The 23,886-nt window shown below is 43.3% G+C and overlaps 1 protein-coding gene across 7 annotated transcripts in view; it reads left to right on the top strand.

Moving 5' to 3' along the window:
- The first annotated feature begins 7,572 nt into the window (after nucleotides 1–7,572).
- Nucleotides 7,573–23,886, top strand: part of LOC101358307 (membrane cofactor protein) — a 65,454-nt gene continuing 49,140 nt past the window's right edge. For 2 of the 7 annotated variants that reach the window (XM_023730289.1, XM_023730291.1), the window contains exon 1: nucleotides 7,573–7,870. In XM_023730289.1, the coding sequence (XP_023586057.1) occupies nucleotides 7,651–7,870 (220 nt within the window). In that variant the 5' untranslated portion in view covers nucleotides 7,573–7,650. The remainder of the gene's footprint in view (nucleotides 7,871–23,886) is intronic. The other 5 variants (XR_002823918.1, XM_023730288.1, XM_023730290.1 and 2 more) reach the window with 4 other exon arrangements.

Genomic DNA, 23,886 nt, shown 5'->3' with positions numbered 1-23,886 from the left:
TTTAATGGGTCCGGATATTTACAGATAAAAAATTTGTTGGTATGCTGTTTTGGGCCATTCTAATGATCTCTAGAAATATCAGACTCTTTGAGGATATCTAATAATAAATTTGTGTATGACTACTGCTAACTTCTGTGTAATTATATGTTTTAGTATTTACTTATCGCTTTAAAAGTGTCTTCTGCCACATTTGCTTTGATACCTCTATTAAGAGTGAGCTAGATATAATTAGCTTGAATTTCAATTTAAAATCATACAAGATAGCAAAACAAAAACAGCACAGGCAAGGTCAACTGACAAACTGGGAGGAAAAAAAATGTAACTTACAGACAAAAGCTAATTGCCCTATTAGAGAGTTTAAAAAATTCAAAGACCAATACCCAAAATGAGCAAATGACATACAGCCAGGTCACCAAAAAAAAAAGGCAAATATCCCAAAAATATGTGAGAAGATGCTCAGTGATGGAACTGTTACTTAGCAAGATCTTTAACACATTTCAACTGTTTCTTGGGTTTTTGAAGAAGTAACAATTAAAGGAGAATTAGAAATTAAATGCTTGAGAATCGGCCTTTCTAGGAATTAAACTTCCTGATCGTACACACACAAAAATTCCACCTTCATTCTTTTTCTAGAACATAGAGGGTCAATGAGCATTATGATTAAGAAATATCTCATATGTGTGACTTTTTTTTATTGTGGTGAAAACATGTGTGACTTTCTACTGCAATAAATCCATGGGATTTTTTTTCTCTACTACAACAGCTATCTATGGGAAGTACAATATACACTATGGGTAAAATCCTATATTGCCTCATCTAATTTGTATTATTAAACAATTCTGATAACCTGCCTTACATTTCTCATCTGAAAATCAGAGACAGAACCAGTTGCTCTCCAAAGTTATTCATATTCTAAAATTCTAACTTTATTTTTATTTTTGTATACTTCAGCGTGAGATGTAAATTGAAGTCCATGACATTTAGGTAATATTTTGTCTTCACAAGTATAATGAGAAAGAATATGGTTTGTAATATATTTACTTTTTTTTTTAAAAGCCTTCAAAAGCCAAGAGGAAATAAAATGAACATGCACTCCTTCTGAGAAATGCCCTTTTCTGTGTACTTGGTTTCATAATTCCTGTTTAGCATGTGGCATACCACAGAATTATTTTGCCGGTAAGGAAAAAGAATCAGACACAGCCGAAGATGAAACACCTGCCAGCCAACTGACCTTCAGGGATAGAACTCATAAGAGTCAAGGCTGCGAATGAAGTAGAGGAGTAAACATTAGTGGTTCTTCAACCACTAGTAAAGATCAGTTGGTTGGCAGCTGCTTAAAAGGTACAAACAGAGGTAGCATAGCTGCACAGGGCCAAGACCAAAAAGGTGGCTTAACTTCCCTGTTTTCTTCTTCCCTGTCGGGTTTTCACAAATACCTCAAGCGTAACTCACCATGACAGTGCAAAGCCTTTTCTGACAGCATTCAGGGGCCCATTCATGCTGCTACCCAGTAAGCAAGGTAAGCATGGGCTTACTTGTGTTTAGTTACTAATCTGTAGTAGACCAATTTCAGTTTACCTTGCTTACTGAGTAATCTGCCCCTGTCAGGGATTATAAATCTGTAAAGAGGCTTTGATTCTATGGGAAGGTGCTGTGGGGTTGCGAGAGAGATGCTACCATACCTAGAAGCAGAATCTCTGATGTGGTGGAAAAATGTGAAATTGCTTATCTTGCCTATTGGATAATCTGCCCCATGCCACACCCACCTCTGAAAAGCATAATGCAAACACACTAATTTAGAAGGTAAATAATTATCTAAGATCACATTTTATTTTAAAGAAGAAGTTGGCCTCTACTTAACGGCATTCACCTCACCACTATTCAGGAAGCCTTAAAGGAGATCTACCACACAGTTCAAAACTTCACAATCACACTTATCTTTCATTCTCTCCACCTCTTCTCTTCGGTAATCAAGATCTTTAGTGGAAGCTGAAGGAACCACTAATGTTTACTCTCTGCTTCACTCACAGCCTTGACTCTTAAAGAGTTCTATCCCTGTCAGAGCCTCAGTTCACTGTTAAAACTTTCCCTGTGGGCTCAGTCACTAAAATGATCTTAAGGCTAAGGGATAGACATATGCACTCCCATGTTCACTGCAGCACTTCACAAGTCAGCTTGCAATGCCAAATTTAAGAAAGTTTTCTGTGCAGACAGTTGTAACTCATGCCTTTAAAGACAAATCCAGATTTATTCCTACTCATAACCCATTGCCACCCAGTGGATTCCAACTCATAGCAACCCTATAGGACGGAGTAGAACTTCCCCATAGGGCATCCAAGGCTGTAAATCTTTACAGAAGCAGACTGCCACATCTTCCTCCCGCAGAGAGGCTGGTGGGTTTCAGTCACTGACCTTTTTGTTAGCAGCCGAGCGTAAAGGGCCACCAGAGCTCCATTTGTTTCCTAGTTGTCTGAAATTATTAAAATCAAAACCTCTGACAACGTTTCTAGAATTTGCTAAATTCATGCTGTGGGAGAAATGGCAGATTCATGTTAAAGGCACCTGCCAGCAAAACTCATTTATTTCATTCAATATTTAACAAGTATCTTTTGAGGCCTACTACCAGCCAAGAAAACTCTACCCCAGGAAATAAGAGCCGTGACACGAATAGACATATGCACTCCCATGTTCACTGCAGCACTATTCACGATAGCAAAAAAATGGAAATAACCTAAGTGTCCATCAAGAGATGAATGGATAAACACACTATGATACATATACACAATGGAATCCTATGCAACGATAAAGAACAACGAGGAATCTGTGAAACATGGATGAACTTGGAGGGCACTATGCTGAGTGAAATAAGTCAATGACAAAAACACAAATAGTGTACGAGACCACTACTATAAACAATCAAGAAAAGGGTTACACACACACACACACACACACACACACACACACACACAAACATTCTTTGATGGTTATCAGGGATAGGAGGGAGAGGGAGGGAAAATCACCAATTAGAAAGAAGACACGCTTTAATATTGGTGAAGGGAAAGACATTACACAACAGGGGGGATGTCAGCACAAGAGGACCAAGGCAAAGGAAGGCACTGAGAGGAACCCAAGAATAAAGGGCAGTCACGGTAATTACCATAACATAGACAACCCTGCAACAACAGTATTAATAAATAATAATCTACCAATGGATATATAGGTAGAGGTATGCTAAAGAGCAGCGGTAGGGGGGTGCAACGGAGCACATCTACCAGCAGATGTAGATTTGGTTGTGGATATTACTACATACACATTAGTAGATGCTGCATGTGTATTAATATAGACAATAGAACACACAAGAGACACAGTCATGGAAACTTCCTAGATATAACCAAACACCTCGCATAGCAAAGTTAGTAGGTTTGAAGGCTAAGGACCAATAGACTTGGGAGACATCCCCATCAATTGGCAAAACATGGTTCATAAAGACAATATTCTACATCCTACTTCAGTGAGTAGCATCTGGGGTCTCAAAAGCTTGTAAATGGCCATCTAAGATAAAACTATTGATCTCACTCTGTCCAAAGCATAGGAGAGTGAAGAAAACCAAAGACACAAGGGAGCAATTAGTCTAAAGGACAAACGGTCCACATGAACCACAGCCTACATGACTTCAAGACCAGAAGAACTAGATGGTGCCCAAAGACCACTATCAACTGCTCTGACCAGGATCACAACAGAGGGTCACAGACAGAGCTGGAGAAAAATGTAGAACAAAAATCAAAACCACAAGGAAGATCAGACTTACTGGTCTGATAGAGACTGGAGGAACCCCCAAGAATATGGCCCTAAAACACCCTTAGGTAACACAGAAGTGACGCCATTCCTGGAGACTATCTTTCAGCCAAATAATTGACAGGCCTACAAAATAAACAATAACACCTGACAGGAATGAGCTGCTTAGAAGAGTTATTTATAAGAGACCAAAAGGGCAACATCTGCCCGAAGGCAAGAAGGGGTAAGAAAACTGGTCAAAAGGTAATGGGGAACCCAAGGCAGATTTGGGGAGAGTGCTGACACATTGAGGGGGCTGCAACCAATGTCTTGGAACATTCTGTGTACAAATCGTTGAATGGATATCTACTTTACTCTGTAAACTTTCACCTAAAACACAATATTGATTTTTAAAAAGTTATATGTATTTCATTATGAAAGTAGTCATGTACCAAAACACTGGAAGACATAATGAAGTAGACAGATGCTTGCACCTACTTATAAAGAATAAGTTTGGATAAGTAAAACTGAATATTGTTGATATTTCTTTATAAGTGACATTTGAAATAAGGTAGGGTCGCTATGAGTCGGAATTGACTTGACAGCAACGGGTTTGGTTTTTTTGGTTTATGTAGCAACCCTACGGGAGAGAGTAGAACTGCCCCGTAGGGTTTCCAAGGAGTGCCTGGTGGATGTGAACTGCTGATGTTTTGGTTAGCAGCCGTAGCTCTTAACCACGACCTCATAAGGGTTTCCATACATATATATAAATATATACATACATACATATATATATCTCCATTGTGAATGTAATAGCCACAAATGTTACTACTGGTAGCAAGATTTTCTGAAATAGTCTTAGAAAAAAAAAAGAAAACTCTATTTCTGTTTCATGGAACTTACCTAGAAAAATAGGAAACCATAGGTGAAATCAAAACAAGTTTAAGAAATCAACGTGAGTCTTTAATTATATTAAGAATGACTTGATTGAAAGAAGGTTCCAGTAAAATAATCATTCTTGAATGTAATTTAGCACCTGAAACTAGGAAACCAAACACTAACATTTTTTTTTTCCTCCGATCTTTTTAATTTTCTTATGAGAAAAAGAATCCTACTTTCAAGCCTGGAAACAGATGGGACATTTTTGTTGTTGTTTTTTAATTTATTGTATTTAGATGAAGGTTTACAGAGCAAACTAAACAATTAGTACACATATTGTTATCATTAAACAATAAGTACGCCAATTGTTTTATGACATTGGTTGCCAACACCACAACATGTCAACACTCTCCCCTTCTCAACCTTGGGTTCCCCATTACCAGCTTTCCTCTCCCCTCCTGCTTTCTCATCCTTGTCCCTGGGCTGGTGTGCCCCCTCAGTCTCATTTTTTTTTATGGGCTTGTCTAATCTTTGGCTGAAGGGTGAACCTCAAGAATGACTTCATTACTGAGCTAAAAGGGTGTCTGGGGGCCATACTCTCGGGGTTCTTCTAGTCTCTGTCAGACCAATAAGTCTGATCTTTTTTTGTGTGTGCGTGTGTGAGTTAGAATTTTGTTCTACATTTTTCTCCAGCTCTGTCCAGGACCCTCTATTGTGATCCCTGTCAGAGCAGTCCATGGGGGTAGCCGGGCACCATCTAGTTGTGCTGGACTCAGTCTGGTGGAGGCTGTATAGTACTTGTGATCCATTAGCCATTTGGACTAATCTTTCCCTTGTGTCTTTGGTTTTCTTCATTCTCCCTTGCTCTAGATGGGGCAAGACCAGTGGAGTCAGATGGGACATTTTTAATACTTATTGTTGCAGAAAACTATAGATTTTATAAATAAGTGCAACACTCAGCCACAGAACATTTGTCATATCACTTTCACAACTATAAGCATTAACAGAAATGACAGCTCCCCCTCTTTAAGTTTCCTATTCACTGTTTCCTCATTTTCATTTTACCTCCTTTAATGAAGTACCATCATGGAATGTCAGCATTTTAAAATCCAAGATATTAAGGTGTTTATTTTGTACACCACCTCTACACTGTTTTATACGCTCTGTCAAGAATTCAAAAAATTTTGACAGGAAAAAGAAATTCTATGGATTGGTGAACCCAGAAAGTCTTCAGTGCATCTCAGATACAGAGCTGTATTAAATAGAAATAAACAGTAGTACTTCCAGAAGAACCATTTGAGCTTCACAGACAGCCTCCATTTGCTCATCGTCCTTTCATAAAACCTGTGTCACCCAAGTTCCATTCTCATCATACTATGAACAAAATATCACTTGTTACATAGGTTGGATTTTTAAAACAATTTCTTTACCTTTTGCCAAATGTTTAACAAAGGATCAATATAGAAAAATGAAAGCACAAAGAAAACAAAATATCATCCATAAGCTAATCAACTACTGTTAATTTTGGTATGTTTCCAACTAGTCTGCTTTTATGTACCTTCGTATGATGCTTTGTTTTAATAAAATGAACGCCATGATGTACATACTGATTTGGAGTCTGCTTTTTCCATCTATGAGTTTATCATAGTTTCTCATATTGATCTTCTTTTACAACACTTGCTACATAGAATTTTCATCACATAAAGGTACCTACCATCAATTTCTTAGTGGTTTTGCTAGACACTTAGGGCTTACATTTTTTCCAAAATTACAAATCTTTGCTCACAGTGCTGATGTTTTGAGATAAACTAAGTGAAACTGGTGGCGTAAAAGTCATGTCCATTTTAAGACCTTTTACATGCTGCTAAATTAACCTCTAAAAGTTTTTTCTACTAAAGCTCAGAGAGTGATGCTGCCCTTGCCCAACACGCTCACTCACATTGGTTGACGTTTTTATACTCTTTTTGAGCGCTTTTAAAATACCAGTCAGGTTACTTCTATTTGTTTATTTTACTAGTCACAGAGGCTTACTCACAGCTCTACAAATAAATCTCACTCATTCCTAACTTTTAGGCGTTATTGGAGAGATTCTCTTACCAGTAAAGTTCTCCCCCTGATCCAGTCCATTTAACCCAGCCCATCTCGTAAGGCATTCATTGCTTCCAGGAACTTGGCACTTAATATACTCTCTTCTTACATTTTTCATAAGTGTAGAGTTCACCTTCAATAAAACATTTAGTTGCTCAAGAGCAAGAGCCTCGTGGAATTGTGGCGCAATATGCTAATGGTCCTATTTCTAAACAATTTCCCTTCCCGTGGGGTCTCTCAAGGGAGTAGGGGAAGAGCAATTGACACTCAGGGTTGAAAGTGCAGTGACCAGACCGTCTTTGTAATTTCGAGAACCAGCAGGCAGTGAGAGCGTTTAGCAGAAGACACTTCTTAAGCAAGGAGAAAGTACTATCCTTAATAATGCTCGATTAATGCCAAATACTGAGTAAGGATTCAGGTGGTCCGGACCACCTGGAGTGCGCCAGCACAACACTGGGACTGTGAGGGGTGCTGGTTCCACACTGAACCCTGGGTTTCTATTTTTAGGCCAGTGCGCTTTATTCGTCAATGCAGGGTTACCAGAGAAGGAACAACGACTGCCCAATTACCTCAAGTTTCCTATCCACCCTTCCGGGACAGGGCGGTAACCCTTTACCCAGCGGTAACGCTACCCCGCTTCCGAGTCGCGCGGGAGCGGGCGTAGCAAGAGAACGGTCACACCCCATTCGGAGGAGCCGGAAGCCACTCGTGAAACCTGGTCGGTTAATCCCGCCCCGCCTGTCTTCACCAGGCTGTTGTTTGGCTGCAGCCCGCCGGCAACCGGGGCACCGACTCCCCGCCTTCCAGCGTTCCGATTGGCCCCACCGTTCCGGTACCGCAAGTCGCTTCCGCCCCGGGCGCGGTCCAGGCCACGCCCACCTGCCTTTTTGACCTTATTACTTCACGAGTATGGGGATTGTTGCGTCTGATACAGAGGCCCTAACCGGCTTTTCTGCTCCGTATGCTCTCGGGTTTCCGACCATTAGCATATTTTTCTCCGAGAAAATAAGAATGTCTTTCGCGCCGCCCATGGCGTCCGCCTGCCGCCGCGAGAGTCCCTTTACTTCTTGGCGCACCGTTGGACCACTTCTGATGTCTGTGGTGTTCCACCTGCTAATTACACACACCGGTAAGACCCTGGCGGGAGTGCGCTTGCCGACCGAGTGGCTGGTGGGCCGGCTAGGAGGCGCGGGGCTGGGTTGACTCGCGGTCGTGCTGTGTTGCGGTGTAGGGTGTAGCCAAGGTTTTCCCGGAATCGCGCTTGCCGGCATTCAGGGGGGACCGTGCATTCCCCGAGATGATGGCTTGGTAGGAGATCAGAACTGGGCGGTGCCGAGGTGGTGGCCGCGGCAGGTGTTTTTACAGCGACAGTGCTGTGTTTACGGTGATTTAGATGAACCTTCCATAGCTGTGCTGTGAAGGGTGTCAGAGAGAGAGTCACAGCCGCTGTTTGCTAGAGCCATGCTGTGCCGCCAGCAAAAGCGTGCACGATGTTTCTGGGACTGAGCCTCGCCCGGAAGGGGAGATGTGGTGTTCGGGGTGAGGGCTTGATCTGAGGTGACTTGGTGAGTCGAGTGTCCCTAAGGTCCCTGCAGTAACTGCGGTGAGGGCTGATGTTCCTGTGCGGTGCTTGGCTGGGCTAGGGGAGCCCAGGCTGGGTGTTGGCCGGGAGTGTGCTTTGCGGGCGTTAAGGGGAGCCCTACTTGGCGGTACCGAATGTGTAGCAAGGAAGAGCTTCTTTTGCTTTGCGTGGGGTGAGCGCGGGCTGTGAGTCTGGGGAGGGTACATTGTGCATGTTGTGCTTGGGATGAGAGCAAGCACTGGATGCCTAGGTTTAGAGGGATGGAAAGGGAGCTTAGCCTTTTGAACCTTCTGGAAACAGATTCCTTGTTGCCGGTGACCGGGGTGGTCCACCGCAGAGGAGTGCTCTAATTTCGCAGATTGCTGCCTTTTTTTTTTTGCCCTGACGTCATCTTTCTGCTCCCATCCGGTAGAGACAGTATCTAATTGTATTATCTAACGGCTTTTTGGCATTGTTTTTCTTCTTTTCATTAGGTTATGTCATATTTCAGAGCGTATTTGCAACCTATGGCTACATTGGTAGCCAAACCTAGTAAGAAATTAGTATCCTAAGAAAAATGATAAATAATGTTAACGTGGCCCCTACAGCTCATAAACTAAAGCTGAAGGTCTGTCACACTAAGCTTATTTTGTATTTCATTGAATGGGATAAGTACTTAAAAAATGGTTTAAAAAAAATATATATATATATGCCTTGTTGTATACAATTTGCACAAAGGACACCCATTTTTTAATGTTGGTGTATTTCCTTCCAGTCTTTCTGTGCACCTGTGTTTCTGTGCCCAAGTCATCTTCAGTATCCTGTGACATATACAAGTCTGTGGGTAGTGCAAATGGCTAACTGCTCTAGGCTGCTGACTGAAAGGTTGGAGGTTGAAGCTACCTCTCCACCCTTGTTTGTTCAGTGTTATATCCCCAGTGCCAGGCACATAGTAGACAATCAGTAAATACTTGTAAAATTTAGAGGGTGATAGGCATTATCCAGAGCCCTGGTGGCACATTGGTTAAGCGGTACAGCTGCAAACCAAAAGGTTGGCAGTTTGAATCCACCAGCTGCTCCTTGAAAACCCTATGAGGCAGTTCTACTCTGTCCTGTAGGGTCACTATATGGTTGCTATGTGTTGGAATCAACTCAATGCAATGGGTGTGGTTTTTTATGTTTTTTTGGTAGACATTATCCAAAATGTAATACTAATGAATAGATTATAAACCAGAAGAAGTGCTATGGAAGAAATGAGCATGATTCTCTACAGCATTTAACAGATGACTGGAGGCAGGGAACAATTTTCTGCTCATCAGACGGGCCAAACTCTGCCACTTAAGGGCGTCTGCACTTGCTGTTCCCTCTGCCTTGGAACACTCTCCTCCTGCCTCTCCACATAATTATCTCCTTCTTATCCTGCCAACTAGCTGGGGTGTTACCTCTGAAGAGAGGCCTTTTCTGACCACTCTATCTCATGTAGACTCACATTTGCCTACCCCCTAACTTTTGATCATCCTGCCAAAACTATGTTTTTTGTTCTCTGTCTCTCCCCACAAGACAGACATCTTGTCAGATGTAAAGTTCCAAATGCCCAAATTTTTGCCTTGGTATTAACACTCTTGTATAACTGTTAAGAAGCCCCTGGGTGGGCTTAACAGTTAAGTGCATGACTGTTAACCAAAAGGTTAGTGGTTCACACCCATGCAGAGGGTACCTTGGAAAAAAGGCCTGGCAGTCTGCTTCCAGAAGTTTACAGCCTTGAAAACCCTATGGGGCACAGTTCTACTCTGCACACATATGGGGTCACCATGAGTTGGAATCAACTCCACAGCAGCTGGTCTTTTTTTTTTAGTTTATAACTGTTAAGTACCAGCAAATATATTTGACAGGGGCTTAGAGCCCAGGAAGAAGTTAACTCCTCTTGCTCTCCAGGAGGAAGGTTCTTTAAAGAGCCATGTTTAGGATGGCCTTTCTGTGATGTCTAAGTAGTCAGTGGCAGCTGAGGGTCAGAAAGTATCTGTCTTCCCTGTTTACGTAGACTTTCCAGGGCTCACAGTATTCCAGTCTTCCCTCTTATTGATCATTAAAAAGTTCATTTTGGTGGGGGGTAAGGGAGGTGGGAAGCAGTGGTGGTGAGAAGAAAACAAGGAATTTTTTTTTTTTTTTTAAAGAATAACATTTAGAATAGACTTAAAACTAGAAGTTGAAGGAGACTGTGACTGTGGTTTGAAATAGAGGAAGACAGATAAACTGGGTCCAACATGGAAGGTAACAAAACCAAAAGTAAGACAAGGCAAGAAAAGGCCAAAAGGTCAAACTCCAGATAGGTATAAAACCTAGTGAAAGTCAAAATGAGAACTCACCATGTTTATGTGCCGTCATTATGCTAGGCAAGGAGAATACTTGGGGAAAACTGTTTTGGAGCAGTTCACGCTCTCAGGAGGAGAGAGTTGTGTAAGCAGACAGCGCTGTGCATCTGAGGCCTGCCGGATCAGAGGGAGTTGCCAAATGGTAAGACACTGCAGAAGGGAATGTTTGTCAGATTCCAGGACCAGTCTCATTCTTCTAGAAGACCAGTTGCCGTTGAGTCAGTCTGACTCATGGCGACCCCATGTGTGTCAGAGTAGAACTGTGTTCCATAGGGTGTTCAGTGGCTGATTTTTCAGAAGTAGATCACCATGCCTTTCTTCCGAGGTGCCTCTGGGTGGACTCGAACCTCCAGCCTTTTGGTTAGCAGCTGATTGCGTTGTTTGCACCACCCAGGGATTCCTCTAGAAAAGGGATTTTCTGTTTATTTGGATGCAACCTGTAATCTCAGTTGTTTGCGATCTCTTCTGCCTATTTTAGTTCTTTTCTTTCCAATTTAAGGAACCCAAGATCAGTAAGTGGTTGCATAGTAGTTTCTTAGTTTTCTTACTCTGCATATTACAATGCAGAGAGAGAGAGTCATTGTCTGATCAGTTGTTAGGTTACCAGACTCTTGGGAGATAAGCCACAAAGGAAATTATATGGCCATATCCCTTTCTCCGATTCATAAAGCTTGAGGATGATTATTTTCAATCTGAAATTCATTACAGTTTACTCTTCACCATCGTTTTGTGTTTGATAGTCGTAATACTTTGAGTATGAAATGTTTTTTGAATAGCTGTTATGAGGGACGTATTGTGCTAGATGTTATGGTCACGTGGGTAAATGAGGCACAGAAGCTTAGAATCCTGACTGTGGAGTCAGGCATGTTAGGTATTAAACACAAAAGCATGTGAGAGTTACTTGAGAGATGCAGGCAGCGGAGAATTCAAGGGAAGGTGACTGGTCACTGCTTCCTGGGTAGGCGGGGGGGGGATGTGCGGTATGGACAGAAAATGCTTTCTAGAGGAGGTGGTAGGTGGGTTAAGTCTAGGAACACATGAGCATGAGTCATAGCTGACCTGGAAGGAAGGGTGTACAGAGCAATGTGAACAAAGACATGGAAGTGTGACACAGCTCGGGGCGCTCAGTGCCTGCCAAGATACTCAGTATGGCTGCAGTAGGGCAAAAGAAGCGAGAAAAAAACAAACGACTAGATCACAGTGAATAATTGGGAAAAGCAAACAGGAGAGCAAGGAAGGAACAATCACGTCATAAAATTCAGACCATGATGTTATTACATTCCTTTTAGGGTAGCTTGAGCCCTTAATTCCAGGAACTATTGAGATGACAGTTTCCTGAGGACTCACTTGCAGATAGAGCGTGTTGGTGTCAGCATGCAGTGGTTCCAGCCGAGAGATGGGAGTGGGAAGCAGTGTTGTGCGGGGGTTCACACTGTGGCCTGAGAACCAGGCTGCCTGGTATGACTATTGCGTCTACCATCTACTAAAAATGTATTCTTGGGCAAGTTACTTTCCCTTACTGTGCCTCAGCTATGACTCATCTTAGCGAGCCATAAATAGTACGTATCTCATAGGATGATGATGATTAAATAAGCTAAAAAGCACTTAAAGTAATGCTTGGCACAGGCAGTGCTTAGTGTTTGCTATTTCTCAAATTATTTTTTATCATCACTGATGTTCTAAGAGAAGAGTTCTGAAATGTGTAATTGCCATCCAAACCAAAAACCAAGCCCACTGCCATTGAGTCGATTCCGACTCATTTAAGAAAAAAATATAATCCGCAGTATTTGGAGTTCACCTTTGTTAATGTTAAAATACTGTTTCTAATAATAGCAGTAACAGAGCATGAGTTCATAATAAGCTATTAAAGCATAAATATTTTGACATGAAAGAACTAAAAACACTGATACGGGAAATGTCTATAACTAAACCAGTTACAAAATTTGGAAGACAGGCATAAAAAGACCAAAAAAAAAAAAAAAAAAAAAAACTTCATTTACGAATATCTCTAAAGCAAATTGGCTGAATGGTGAAGAATGTGAGTTTTGGTCTAACAACGTTTAGAACTGGCAACAGTACTCATTCAGCTCTGGCACTAGGTGCTCGAAATGCAGTGATGAACGAAACACGGTCCTCAAAAAGGTGACAGTCTTATAGGGAATATAAATAATAAGCAACTGCCGTATGAAAAGTAAATTAGAGCATCATAAGATATTTAACCCAATTTTTGGAGTGAGAGATATCAGGAAGCTTCAAGGAAGAAGGGACATCTAAGACGAAACTGAAGGATGAGTGGTTGGGAAGAATGGCGGTGTCTTGTGGTCAAAGCTGAAGTAAAACAGTGCATGGACACCTAAAGTGCCAAAAAGCCGGATCCATACAGTCAGTACGAGTAATTTAGTATGGCTTGAAGCTAGTGTGCAAGCGAGAGAGCAGGGTCCTGATAGTGAAGGACTTTAAAAGCCTATTAGCCATATTAAGGAACCTTAGACATTACTTTGAGGGCATTGGGGAGCCATTAACAGGTGTCTGTCTTGGAAGAGCCTTGATCATAGAAATATCACTCTGGTAGCAATGTGAAAAATGAATTGGATGAAAGGTGGCAGGGTAGGTAAGGAGACCTGGATTGTATCCATCAGATAAGAAATGATAGTGGCTTGAATTAAAATAGAAGTAAAGGTTAGCGGTAGAGAGATTGAACAGGCATTTAAGAGGTGGAAACAATATATGTAATGTGTTTGCTGGGCATATGTGAGTGTGATGAATCGAAAGTGACCACACTCAGGCTTCATTATGTTATTTGAGATACCCATGACACATTCCAAGTAGAGGTGTGTCGGGACGCAATTCACTTGGCACCTTGGCTAGAGATCTAGGACGGAGAGAGGGATTTGAGAGGCAGCTGCTTATCGGTGGTAATGAAGTCATGGGAATTTATATACTTAACGAAGGAGACCTGCAAAATGAAATAACAGGAGGTCCTAGAACAGACCCATTAGGAATATCGTGTTATCCCGTCAGCCAGAGAGGGAAGAGTAGCCAGAGGACAAGTTGAAAGCCAGGGTCATGTGGTATCTTGGAAGCCAAGGAGAGAGAGCTTTCAGGCAGGAGGGAGCAACTACTGAGGAAGAGACTGTTAGAATGAATTTAACACGAAGGAGGCCATCTAATGGCTTTGAAAGTAATGTAAGTGATTTTGTGAGTCTAGAAATAAGTGGGGAGTGAGAAATAAAATTGACAGGTGTCGGGACAGAGTCTGCATTTCTAAGAAGCAAAGAAGGTTTAAAAATAGCTTGTGTAGGGACTTCTGGGAAGTTGGTGGCATAAGAAGAGTAAGTTTCCAAACTCCAACACCAAAAACACCAAGACATACACAAAAACTCTTTACCAGATTGAAAAATTGGGTGTAATTTCTCCTCTGTGGCATTTCCTATATTAACGAAATGTGGCCAGAGGTCCCATTCTGGCACCGTGGATGTTAAGGGTCTTTGTATCAAGAAATGTGTAGCAGAGGGAGACAAAAACAACTCCAGAGGTGACCGGAGCGCACAAGGAGGACTTGTTCAAACATAAAGAGTACAAAATTTGCTAAGCAAAATTAAAGAGAGGAACTGGGGAAGAAAAAAGAAATTCTCTGCCGACCCAGCGGAAATCTGTGAAGGTGGGCAGAGGAGGGCTACAGAGACCAGCTGAGGGACCTAGTCAGAGAAGAGAACTGAAATGCAGGAGAAAGCGCTCCCTCCACGATCTCTGCACCTCTCCCTCCCAGCGCCTGGAGTGTATGGACCACACCAGCTCCATTCTCTGCTGGAGCCATCATGCAGATCCAGAGGGACTCGCGAGCAGGTTCTGGGGAACCCCGACCCTCTAGAGATTGTGTAGTTTGTGCACAGAAAAAGGCTCCCAAACTCCGGCCAGGCTTGACAAAACAGATCCCCCTGCTGGACCACTTAAGGTGCACCGGCCTTTCTCCCCACTACCAACACCTCCCACAGGTGGTGGCTGTGGTTCCTGAAGAGGGGACAGGAGCCCAACCTGTGGCGGGAGACACACAGTGTGAGGGGAAGCTTTGGATGGGGACAGAAGAACTCTTTCTGGTTACCCCGCAGATAATTCGAGAGGGCTGGGCTCAACGTTCAGTTGCAGGAATGTCACAAAGGTCATAGAGGACAGCAAAACAAGAAATAGAGAACTAAAGTAGTGCCATGAGGTGGACAGATCGATTAGTGCGAGTGCTCAGTTCTGATTGAGACCCCCTGAAAGACCAAAAAGATCCTCTCTGCTGGTCTGCAGTAGAGAGGGAGGGGGAGAACAAGCAAGGTTTGAAGACTGCCCACCCAAGTATTTCCTCCAGAAAACAGTGCTGTCTGTAACACCAGTTACTGAGGAGAGCTGAGAAAACTAACATCAAGCAAAAATCTAATGCTGCAAGTCAACGAAAGAGTATAAGAAATACTAAGAGAGTAGAAGTGACAACTCACCCAAATGAACAAGATGAAGGGAGAGACACTGTATCTATGGAAGCCCAAGTAATGAACAGAATGGAAGAATACAAAACAACAATGTTAAACAAGCTCAAATAATTAAAGGAAAACATAAGGAACTAAAGGAAATAAGGAAAACAATGAACAAATAAAATGAATATAAACAGAGAAACCATAAAAAGAAAACAAATACTGGAACTGGAAGAGACAATAACTGAAATGAAGAACTCAGTGGAAAGTGTAAACAATAGAGTTAGGCAGATACTGATGCAGCTGGCTACATTGAAACTCTAATTTCTGCTGAGTCTGCCAGGAGAAGGGGTGCTTTTACCTCCCTCTGACAAAATTCACCCCTTTGCCTACAGAATCTGTAATGGCCTCCCCTGTGGCAGTTGCCTTGTAAGATACTGCTGATTCTCCTCAGGACCCACCCACTCCCCACTCTTTTCTTCTAGACCTATAACTAGAATCAAGTCCTGGCAGGCCTCCAAAGGTGAAGTCAAGTGTGACCCACGGGAGTTGTATGCTACACTCCGAAAGAACTACGTGGTTTCCTAATTTATACAGACAGAAATTGGGGACATATGTGTGGAAATGGATATTAAGGGTGTAGGGTAACAGTGAAAGGAATGTAAAGTTGGGTCATGCTGAATTTATTTATGTGGCCCATTAAGCAAAGATTCTGGATTCAGTGTTTCAGTTTGATGGGTTAAAAAGGGCTCCAGAAGTTAGTTTGGTTGGTTGGCTGAAACATGGACCAAAAGGTGGCCCACACTAAGTGAAGTTGAAATGCCAGAACTACCTTGGTATACTGTAGAAGAAGATATTCAAAGACTTGGAATGTTAGAGTGAATTTATCATGGAATACCTATCCACCCACCCCAGGAGTGCCCAGAGGACTCATCTTCCACCACAGCTGTGAGGAGTAAACTTGTGAGGGGAGCCCTAGCATCCTTGAAGAGCACTGTGATCACTCTTCTCTGTAGGGCAGATATTACAATGGGAACTGCCACAACTGAATTAGGAAACTCTCTCAGGCTCAGTTCTCTAGAGAAGCAAAACCAGTAAAATGTATAAATACATAGAGATTTATATCAAGGAAGTGGCTTATGTGATTGTAGAGGCTGGAAAATCACAAGTCCGTGGGTCAGGATAGAGGCCTCTTCTGATTCATGTCACCGCAGGGGCGGCAAACCCAAGATCTGTTGATCTTGCTCACAGGCTGCAAAGATCAACAAATCCCAAGATCAGCAGGCAGGACGGCAGGTAAACTGCTAGCTCAAGTCCCAAGAACCGGAGGTCAGATGAACAGGAGGCAGCTGTAGGACCCAGTGTGAGCAAAAGCCCATGAGCTTTACCAGAGAGTCCACTTATATTCAATGCAGGCCACACCCCCAAGGAAACTCCTTTTCAACTGATTGGCTGTTCACAGCAGATCCCATTATGGGAGTGATCACATATATCAGACCTTATCATGGAAGTGATCACATCATCATACAACTGCTGAACTGCATCCTAACTGCCAAACCACTGAGAATCGTGGCACAGCCAAGTTGACACACAACCTTAATGATCCCAGTCTACCCTTTGTGAACTTGGTACCCGTACACATCTCCTTAAACCATACATAGTCTCTTTATAAAGACAATTATAAAGTCATACTTGTGCCTAACATGATACAACTAACACACATACAACCGAAAACACACTAGCCCTGTTTACATCTTATATTTTACAAGTGAAGAAAACAAAAATATTTGATGCAGAAATAATCGTAACAATTACAGTCCTTGTTTCTGCAACTGGTCATGTGGTTGTAACTGGTATTTAGAACTACCTTCTTCCACCACCCATTCCATATTTCCTTTGCCCTCAACAAGCACCTCAGCTGGTTGTGGTTCTTTGCCTGGTGGGGTGACCCAAACCTTCATTCCTGAAGGGGCCAAGTCATTAGTAGTCATGTTGGGATTAGGTTGCTGTAGTTTTCCATTGACTTTAATCACAGGGCATGGTAGTACTAAGAGACACCCTAAGAGTTCTCCTGCATTCCAGACATACTCTTCTTTACCTCCTTTATGTTTTATCAATCCTTTGTCCTCTAGGTAATCAGGATCAGTCACACCAGCCAGTATGGTAACTCCCTTCTTTGCCTGTTGATCCAGAGGCATAAGGAGCCCAAAGTGGCCAGGTAGCATTCTTAACTTCCAATTCAATGGAATCATGGATGTGTCTCCAGATGGGAGCATTCCTCCCTTTCAGACTAAGACCTCTTAGACCCGCAGAGCATAGGGTTGCAGGGACAGGAAGCAAAAATTTTTTGACTAGGTCACTAGGGGTAATAATGAGTGGTGCCACTCCCACTTCCACCCCTTGATTCCTGGACCCGTGAATCCTGGCTATGGGAGAAGCAGCACCACATATTGGATGCTTGTTTGGAGCATGTACAGCCTCCTGGAGAACATTGCCCCAACCCGGCAAGGTATTGCCACCTAGCTGGCACCGTAATTGTGTTTAAGAAGGCCATTCCATTGTTCTGTCAGGCCAGCTGCTTCAGGATGATGGAGAACGTGGTAAGACCAGTGATTTCTGTGAGCATGGGCACACTGCCACACTTCTTTTGCTGTGAAGTGAGCCCCTTGATCTGAGGCAATGCTGTGTGGGATACCATGATGGTGAATAAGGCATTCTCTAAGTCCACGGATGGTAGTTTTGGCAGAAGCACCATATGCAAGGAAGGCAAATCTATATCCAGGGTAAGTGTCTGTTCCTGTAAGAACAAACTGATGCCCTTTCCATGATGGAAATGGCCCATTGTAATCAACTTGCCATCAGGTTGCTGGTTAATCACCTCGAGGGATGGTGCCATATTGGGGACTCAGTGTTGGTCTCTGCTGCTGGCCGATTGGGCACTCAGCAGTGGTTGTGGCCAAGTCAGCCTTTGTGAGTGGAGGTCCATGTTGCTGAGCCAGTGCATAACCTCTATCCCTGCCACTAGGGTCACTTTGTTCATGTGCCCACTGAGCAGTGATGAGAATGGCTGGGGAAAGAGATTGATGGTTTCCACAGAACATGTCATCCTAGCCACTTGATTATTAAAATCCTCTTCTGCTGTGGTCACCCTTTGGTGAGCATTCACATGGGACACAAATATGTTCACTTCTTTGGCCCATTCAGAGAGGTCTATCCACCTACCCCTTCCCCATACCTCCATGTCTCCATTTTCCAATCATGTTCCTTCCAAGTCCCTGACCATCCAGCCAAACCATTGGCCACAGCCCATGAATCAGTATACAGTTGCACATCTGCCCATTTCTCCTTCCAAGCAAAGTGAACAACCAGGTGCACTGCTCAAAGTTCTGCCCATTGGGAGGATTTCCCTTCACCACTGTCCTTCAGGGAGGTCCCAGAAAGGGGCTGTAGTGCTGCCGCAGTCCACTTTCGAGTGGCACCTGCATATCGCGCAGAACCATCTGTAAACCAGGCGCGAGTTTTCTCTTCCTCAGTCAACTGATCATAAGGAACTCCCCATGAGGCCATAGATGCAAACTGGGAGATGAAAGGTAATGTGACAGGAGTGGAGACTATGGGCATTTGGGCTGCTTTCTCATGCAACTTACTTGTTCCTTCAGGTCCTGCTCAGGCACAATCTCATATACACCACTTCTATTTAATGATGGAGTGCTGCTGTGCACAGCCAACTCTATGGCTCTGTGGGTCATACAACACCCAGTTCATGATGGACAGCTCAGGCTGTATGGCGACTTGATGGCCCATAGTTAAGCGTTCAGTGTCTACTAAGGCTCAGTAACCAGCCAAAAGCTGTTTCTCAAAAAGAGAGTAGTTATCTGCAGAGGATGGCAGGGCTTTGTTCCAAAATCCTAAGGGTCTGTGCTGTGATTCACCAATAGGGGCCTGCCAAAGAGTCCAGACAGCATCTCTATCTGCCACTGACACTTCAGGCACCATCGGATCAGCCAGATCATATGGCCCAAGTGGCAGAGCGGCTTGCATTGTAGCCTGAACCTGTTGTAGAGCCTTCTCTTGTTCTGGGCCCCACTCAAAACTAGTAGCTTTTCAAGTCACTTGATAAATAGGCTGGAGGAGCACACCGAAATGAGGAATATGTTGCCTCCGAAATCCAAAGAGGCCCACCAGGTGGTGTACCTCCTTTTTAGTTGTGGGAGGAGCTAGATGCAATAACTTATCCTTCACTTTAGAAGGAATAATTTTGACATGACCCATACCACTTGACCCCTAGAAAGTTCACTGAGGTGGAAGACGCCTGAATTTTTGTGGGATTAATTTCCCACCCTCTAGCATGCATGTTTTACCAGTAAGTCCAGAGTCGTTGATGCTTCTTCTTTATTATATCCAATCAGCATAATGTCATCAGTGTGTAATAGACCAGTGTAATGTCTTGTGGAAGGGAGAGGTGATCAAGGTCCCTGCGAACTAAATTAGGACATAGGGCTAGAGAGTTGATGTAGTCCTGAGGTAGGACACTGAAGGTGTATTTCTGGCCTTATCAGCTGAGGGCAAACTGCTTCTGGTGGTCCTTTGAAACAGGTATGAAGAAAAAGGCATTAGCCAGATCAATAGCTGCATACCAGGTACCAGGAGATGTATTAATTTGCTCAAGCAATGAAATATATCTGAAACAGCAGCTGCAGTTTGAGCCACCACCTGGTTAAGTTTTTGGTAATCCACTGTTATTCTCCAAGATCCATCTGTTTTTTGCACAGGCCGAATAGGCGAGTTGAATGGAGATGTGGTGAGTGAGAATCACAACCCCTGCATCCTTCAAGTCCTTGATGGTGGCAGTAATCTCTACAGTCCCTCCAGGAATTGCTTTTGGTTTACTGTTTTCCTAGGTAGGGGCAGTTCTAATGACTTCTGTCTGGCTTTTCGTATTGTTAATAGCCTTCTCCCACTTGTCAGGGATCCAGTGTGCGGGTTCTTTCAGTTATGCCTTCTGGGACTGGGAAATCACTATAGAATGAGTTAGAGGGAGAACCTGCTGTGGGACGGACATGAGCTAAGACTCCATTAATACTTGATTTCCATTTGCCTCCATTCTGACTGGTGAGCCACAGTGACGTTTTGGTTCTCTTGAAATTAGGGTCAGTTCAGAGGCAGTATCCAGTAATTCCCAAAAAGTCTGTGTCTTAGTTATCTAGTGCTGCTATAACAGAAATACCACAAGTGGATGGTTTTAACAAAGAAAATGTTATTTCCTTACAGTAAAGTAGGCTAAAAGTCCAAATTCAGGGGGTCAGCTCCGGGGGAAGGCTTTCTCTCTCTCAGCCTTCTCATCAGTGTTCCCCCGGACCAGAAGCTTCTCGGCGCAGGGACCCCGGTCCAAAGAACGCACTCTGCTGCTGGCACTGCTTTCTTGATGGTACAAGGCCCCCAGTTCTCTGTTTGCTTCCCTTTCCTTTTATGTCTTGTAAGGTAAAAGGTGGTGCAGGCCACACGCTAGGGAAACTCCTTTTACATTGGATCAGAGATGTGACCTGGGTAAGGGTGGTGTTACAATCCCGCCCTAATCCTCTTTAACATAAAATTACAATCACAAAATGGAGGCCAGCCCCACAATTCTGGGAATCATGGCCCAGCCAAATTGACCCACATTTTTTGGGGGACATACTTCAAACCGTGATATTCTGATTGTTTACTTTTCCCCAAAGAACAGTCACTCTAGTAAAAGGCTGTAGATCCCTTTGGGGAAGGCTGGAAGAAAGATTAACAGTATAAGGTTTTGGCAGTGTATTGGAGTCCTTCCTCAGGGGGACCCGGCCTCCCCTTCATTCAAGGGTTTGTGAGTCTATAAACTCACTCAAGTCTGGGAATTGATTGAGGGATTGTGACTCTATTCTGGCGGTTCAAGTTAGACTGCTGTTCCCTTGACGTAGAATTCTTTGTTTGTACAGATCAAGTAAATACTTAGTAGATTTCTTATCTATTTCACTCCTAGGGACACCATGACTAAGTAGCCAATGCCGTAAGTCGGAACAAGTCAGATTGTTCTGATTACTGCTTTGATTCCGCTGTCCATTACGATAACCACGCCCACCTTGTCTTTGTCAATTGAGTGCGGCCACTTGGCCCCTGCTACCACAGGGTCCAGTCAGCCTCATTGTAGTTAAGTGTCTTAATTCAGTTAGGGCAGTTCCACTGTCAAATCTGACTTATATAAAATAGCAATCACAGCAGTCTTCAAAGATGCTGGGATTCCCTTCACAAATTTGTTCCTCACAGTTAAGGTAAAAGGTGCGTCCTCTGGGCACTCCAGATGTGAGTCTGTGGGTCTAACCTGATAAATCCACTCTAGCATGCCGATTTCCCTAAGCCTTTGGATACCTTCTTCTATAGTATACCAAGGCAGGTCTGGTTCTTCAACTTGATTTAGTGTAGACCACCGTGTAATGTGTGCTTCAGCCGCCTAACCAAATAAACTATTAGATCTTTCCTAACCTCTTGAGCTGAAACATTGAATGAAGAATCTGTGCTTAGTGGGCCCGTATCAATAAAGTCAGACTGATCCAACTTTATATTCCTTGTACCATTATCCCACACCCTTAATAGCCATTCCCATACATAGTCCTCGGGTTTTTGTTCATACATACTAGAAAAGCCAAGCAGTTCTTTTGGAGTATAGCATACCTCCTCTTGGGTTACAGTTTGTACTTTACCTTTTGGGGCTCGCTGGGACTTGTGTCTAGTTATAGGCCTAGAAGGCAAAATCGGTGGTGGGCATATGTTTTGAGAACATTCAGCATTGTCTCGTAAGGCATCTGCCTCAGGTGATGCCCCAGACCATGACTCGTACAAAGGCTTTTTAGACATAGCTGGGTTAATCTCATTAGATGGGGGTGGAGAAGCCCACTAGCCTTGCAGTGAGTCCACAAATATTCGATGCAGGAAACTCCTTCTCACAGCATATCCCGTCTTGGAGGTGATCACATTATATCGAATCTCATCATGGAAGTGATCACATCATCATACGACTGCCGCACTACATCATAACTGCCAAACCGCTGAGAATCATGGCCAAGCCAAGTAGACGCACAACCTTAATGTGATCACAGAAACCTAAATGCAGTGGGGGTGATTGGATCCCAAGGTGACAATGGCCAAGTGGCAGCACTTAATCACCAGAGACAAAGTGGGCATGGTTACCATAAAGGACAGCAGAGTTTTTATGCAAATAACTCACACCTTCTACGTGTGTTTGCTCTCTGTACTCCCCGCCATGAGGTATTTTCATAAGCACCACTATGCCAATTTTTAGTGTGGTTGACAAACACATATAAAGCGCACTTTATTTGTGTAGAAATATGGTAATCAGAATGGTATGACTTACAGAGACCTGTGGTGTTGATCATGAGGAAGGACCCCACTGCACTGCCAAAAATTTATACAATTAGTCTTTCTCCTAGCCTTCCCAAAAGGGGCCTATAGCCTTTTACCAGAGTGACTGTGCACTGGGGAAAAGGAAATAATTAGACTTTTCGGGATTACTGGACACTGGTTCTGAACTGACAATAATTCCAAGGGACCTAAAACATCACCGTGGTAAACCAGTCAGAATAGCAGCTTATGAAGATCAGGTGATCAATGGAATTTTAACTCAAGCTTGTCTCACAAACCCATCTTGTGGTATTTCCCTAGTTCTGGAATGTGTCATTGGAATAGACATACTTAGCAACTGGCGGAATATCCACATTGGTTCCCTAACCTGTGGAGGAAAGGCTATTATTGTAGGAAAGGCCAAGTGGAAGCCACTAGAACTACCTCTGCCTAGTAAAATAGTAAACTAGAAGCAATACCACGTTCCTGGAGGGATTGCAAAGATTAGTGCCACCATCGAGGACTTGAAGGATGCAGGGTTAGTAATTTTTCCCACATCCGCATTCAACTCGCCTCTTTGGCCTGTGCAGAAAATACATGGTTCCTGGAGAATCACAGTGGATTACCGTAAACTTAACCAGGTGGTGACTCCAGTTGCAGCTTCTGTTGCAGATACGATTTCATGCCTTGAGCAGTGATACCTGGTACACAGCTATTGATTTGGTAAATGGTTTTTTCTCAATACTTGTTAGTGAAGACCACCAGAAGCAGTTTCCTTTCATCTGGGAAGGCCAGCAACACACCTTCACTACATTCCCTCAGTGATATATCAACTCTCCACCCTATGTCATAATTTAGTCTGCAGGGACCTTGATCACCTTTCCCTTCCCTAAGATGTCACACTGGTCCATTACAGTGATGATTTCATGCTGATTGGACCTAGTGAGCAAAAAGTAGTAACTGCTGTAGACTTATTGGTAAGACACTGCATGTTAGAAGGTGGGAAATAAATCTGACAAAAATTCAGGGGCCTTTCACTTCGATGAAATTTCTAGGGGTCCAGTGATAATGGTTTGTCTTCTGGTTTGTGGCATAATGGTTAAGTGCACTCAGCTGGTAACTGAAAGGTCAGTGGTTCGAACCCACTCTGCAGGAGAGAAGACCAGGCAATCTGCTCCCATAAAGATTACAGCCTAGGAAATCCTGTAGGGCAGTTCTACTGTCATATAGGGTTGCTAGGAGTCGGAATTGACTCAGCAGCACACAGCAGCAACAATAGTGATATGAACCGTGTTCCCACTTTTCTTGCAGTGAGTCCACAAATATTCGATGCAGGAAACTCCTTCTCACAGCATATCCCGTCTCTCCCAGTCAGCAT

Source organism: Trichechus manatus, unplaced genomic scaffold (genome assembly GCF_000243295.1).
Source record: "Trichechus manatus latirostris isolate Lorelei unplaced genomic scaffold, TriManLat1.0 scaffold00035, whole genome shotgun sequence".
Classification (NCBI taxonomy): Eukaryota; Metazoa; Chordata; class Mammalia; order Sirenia; family Trichechidae; genus Trichechus; species Trichechus manatus.
The sequence above is the reverse complement of the archived record's forward strand: the minus strand, read 5'-3'. Positions and strand labels throughout refer to the sequence as shown.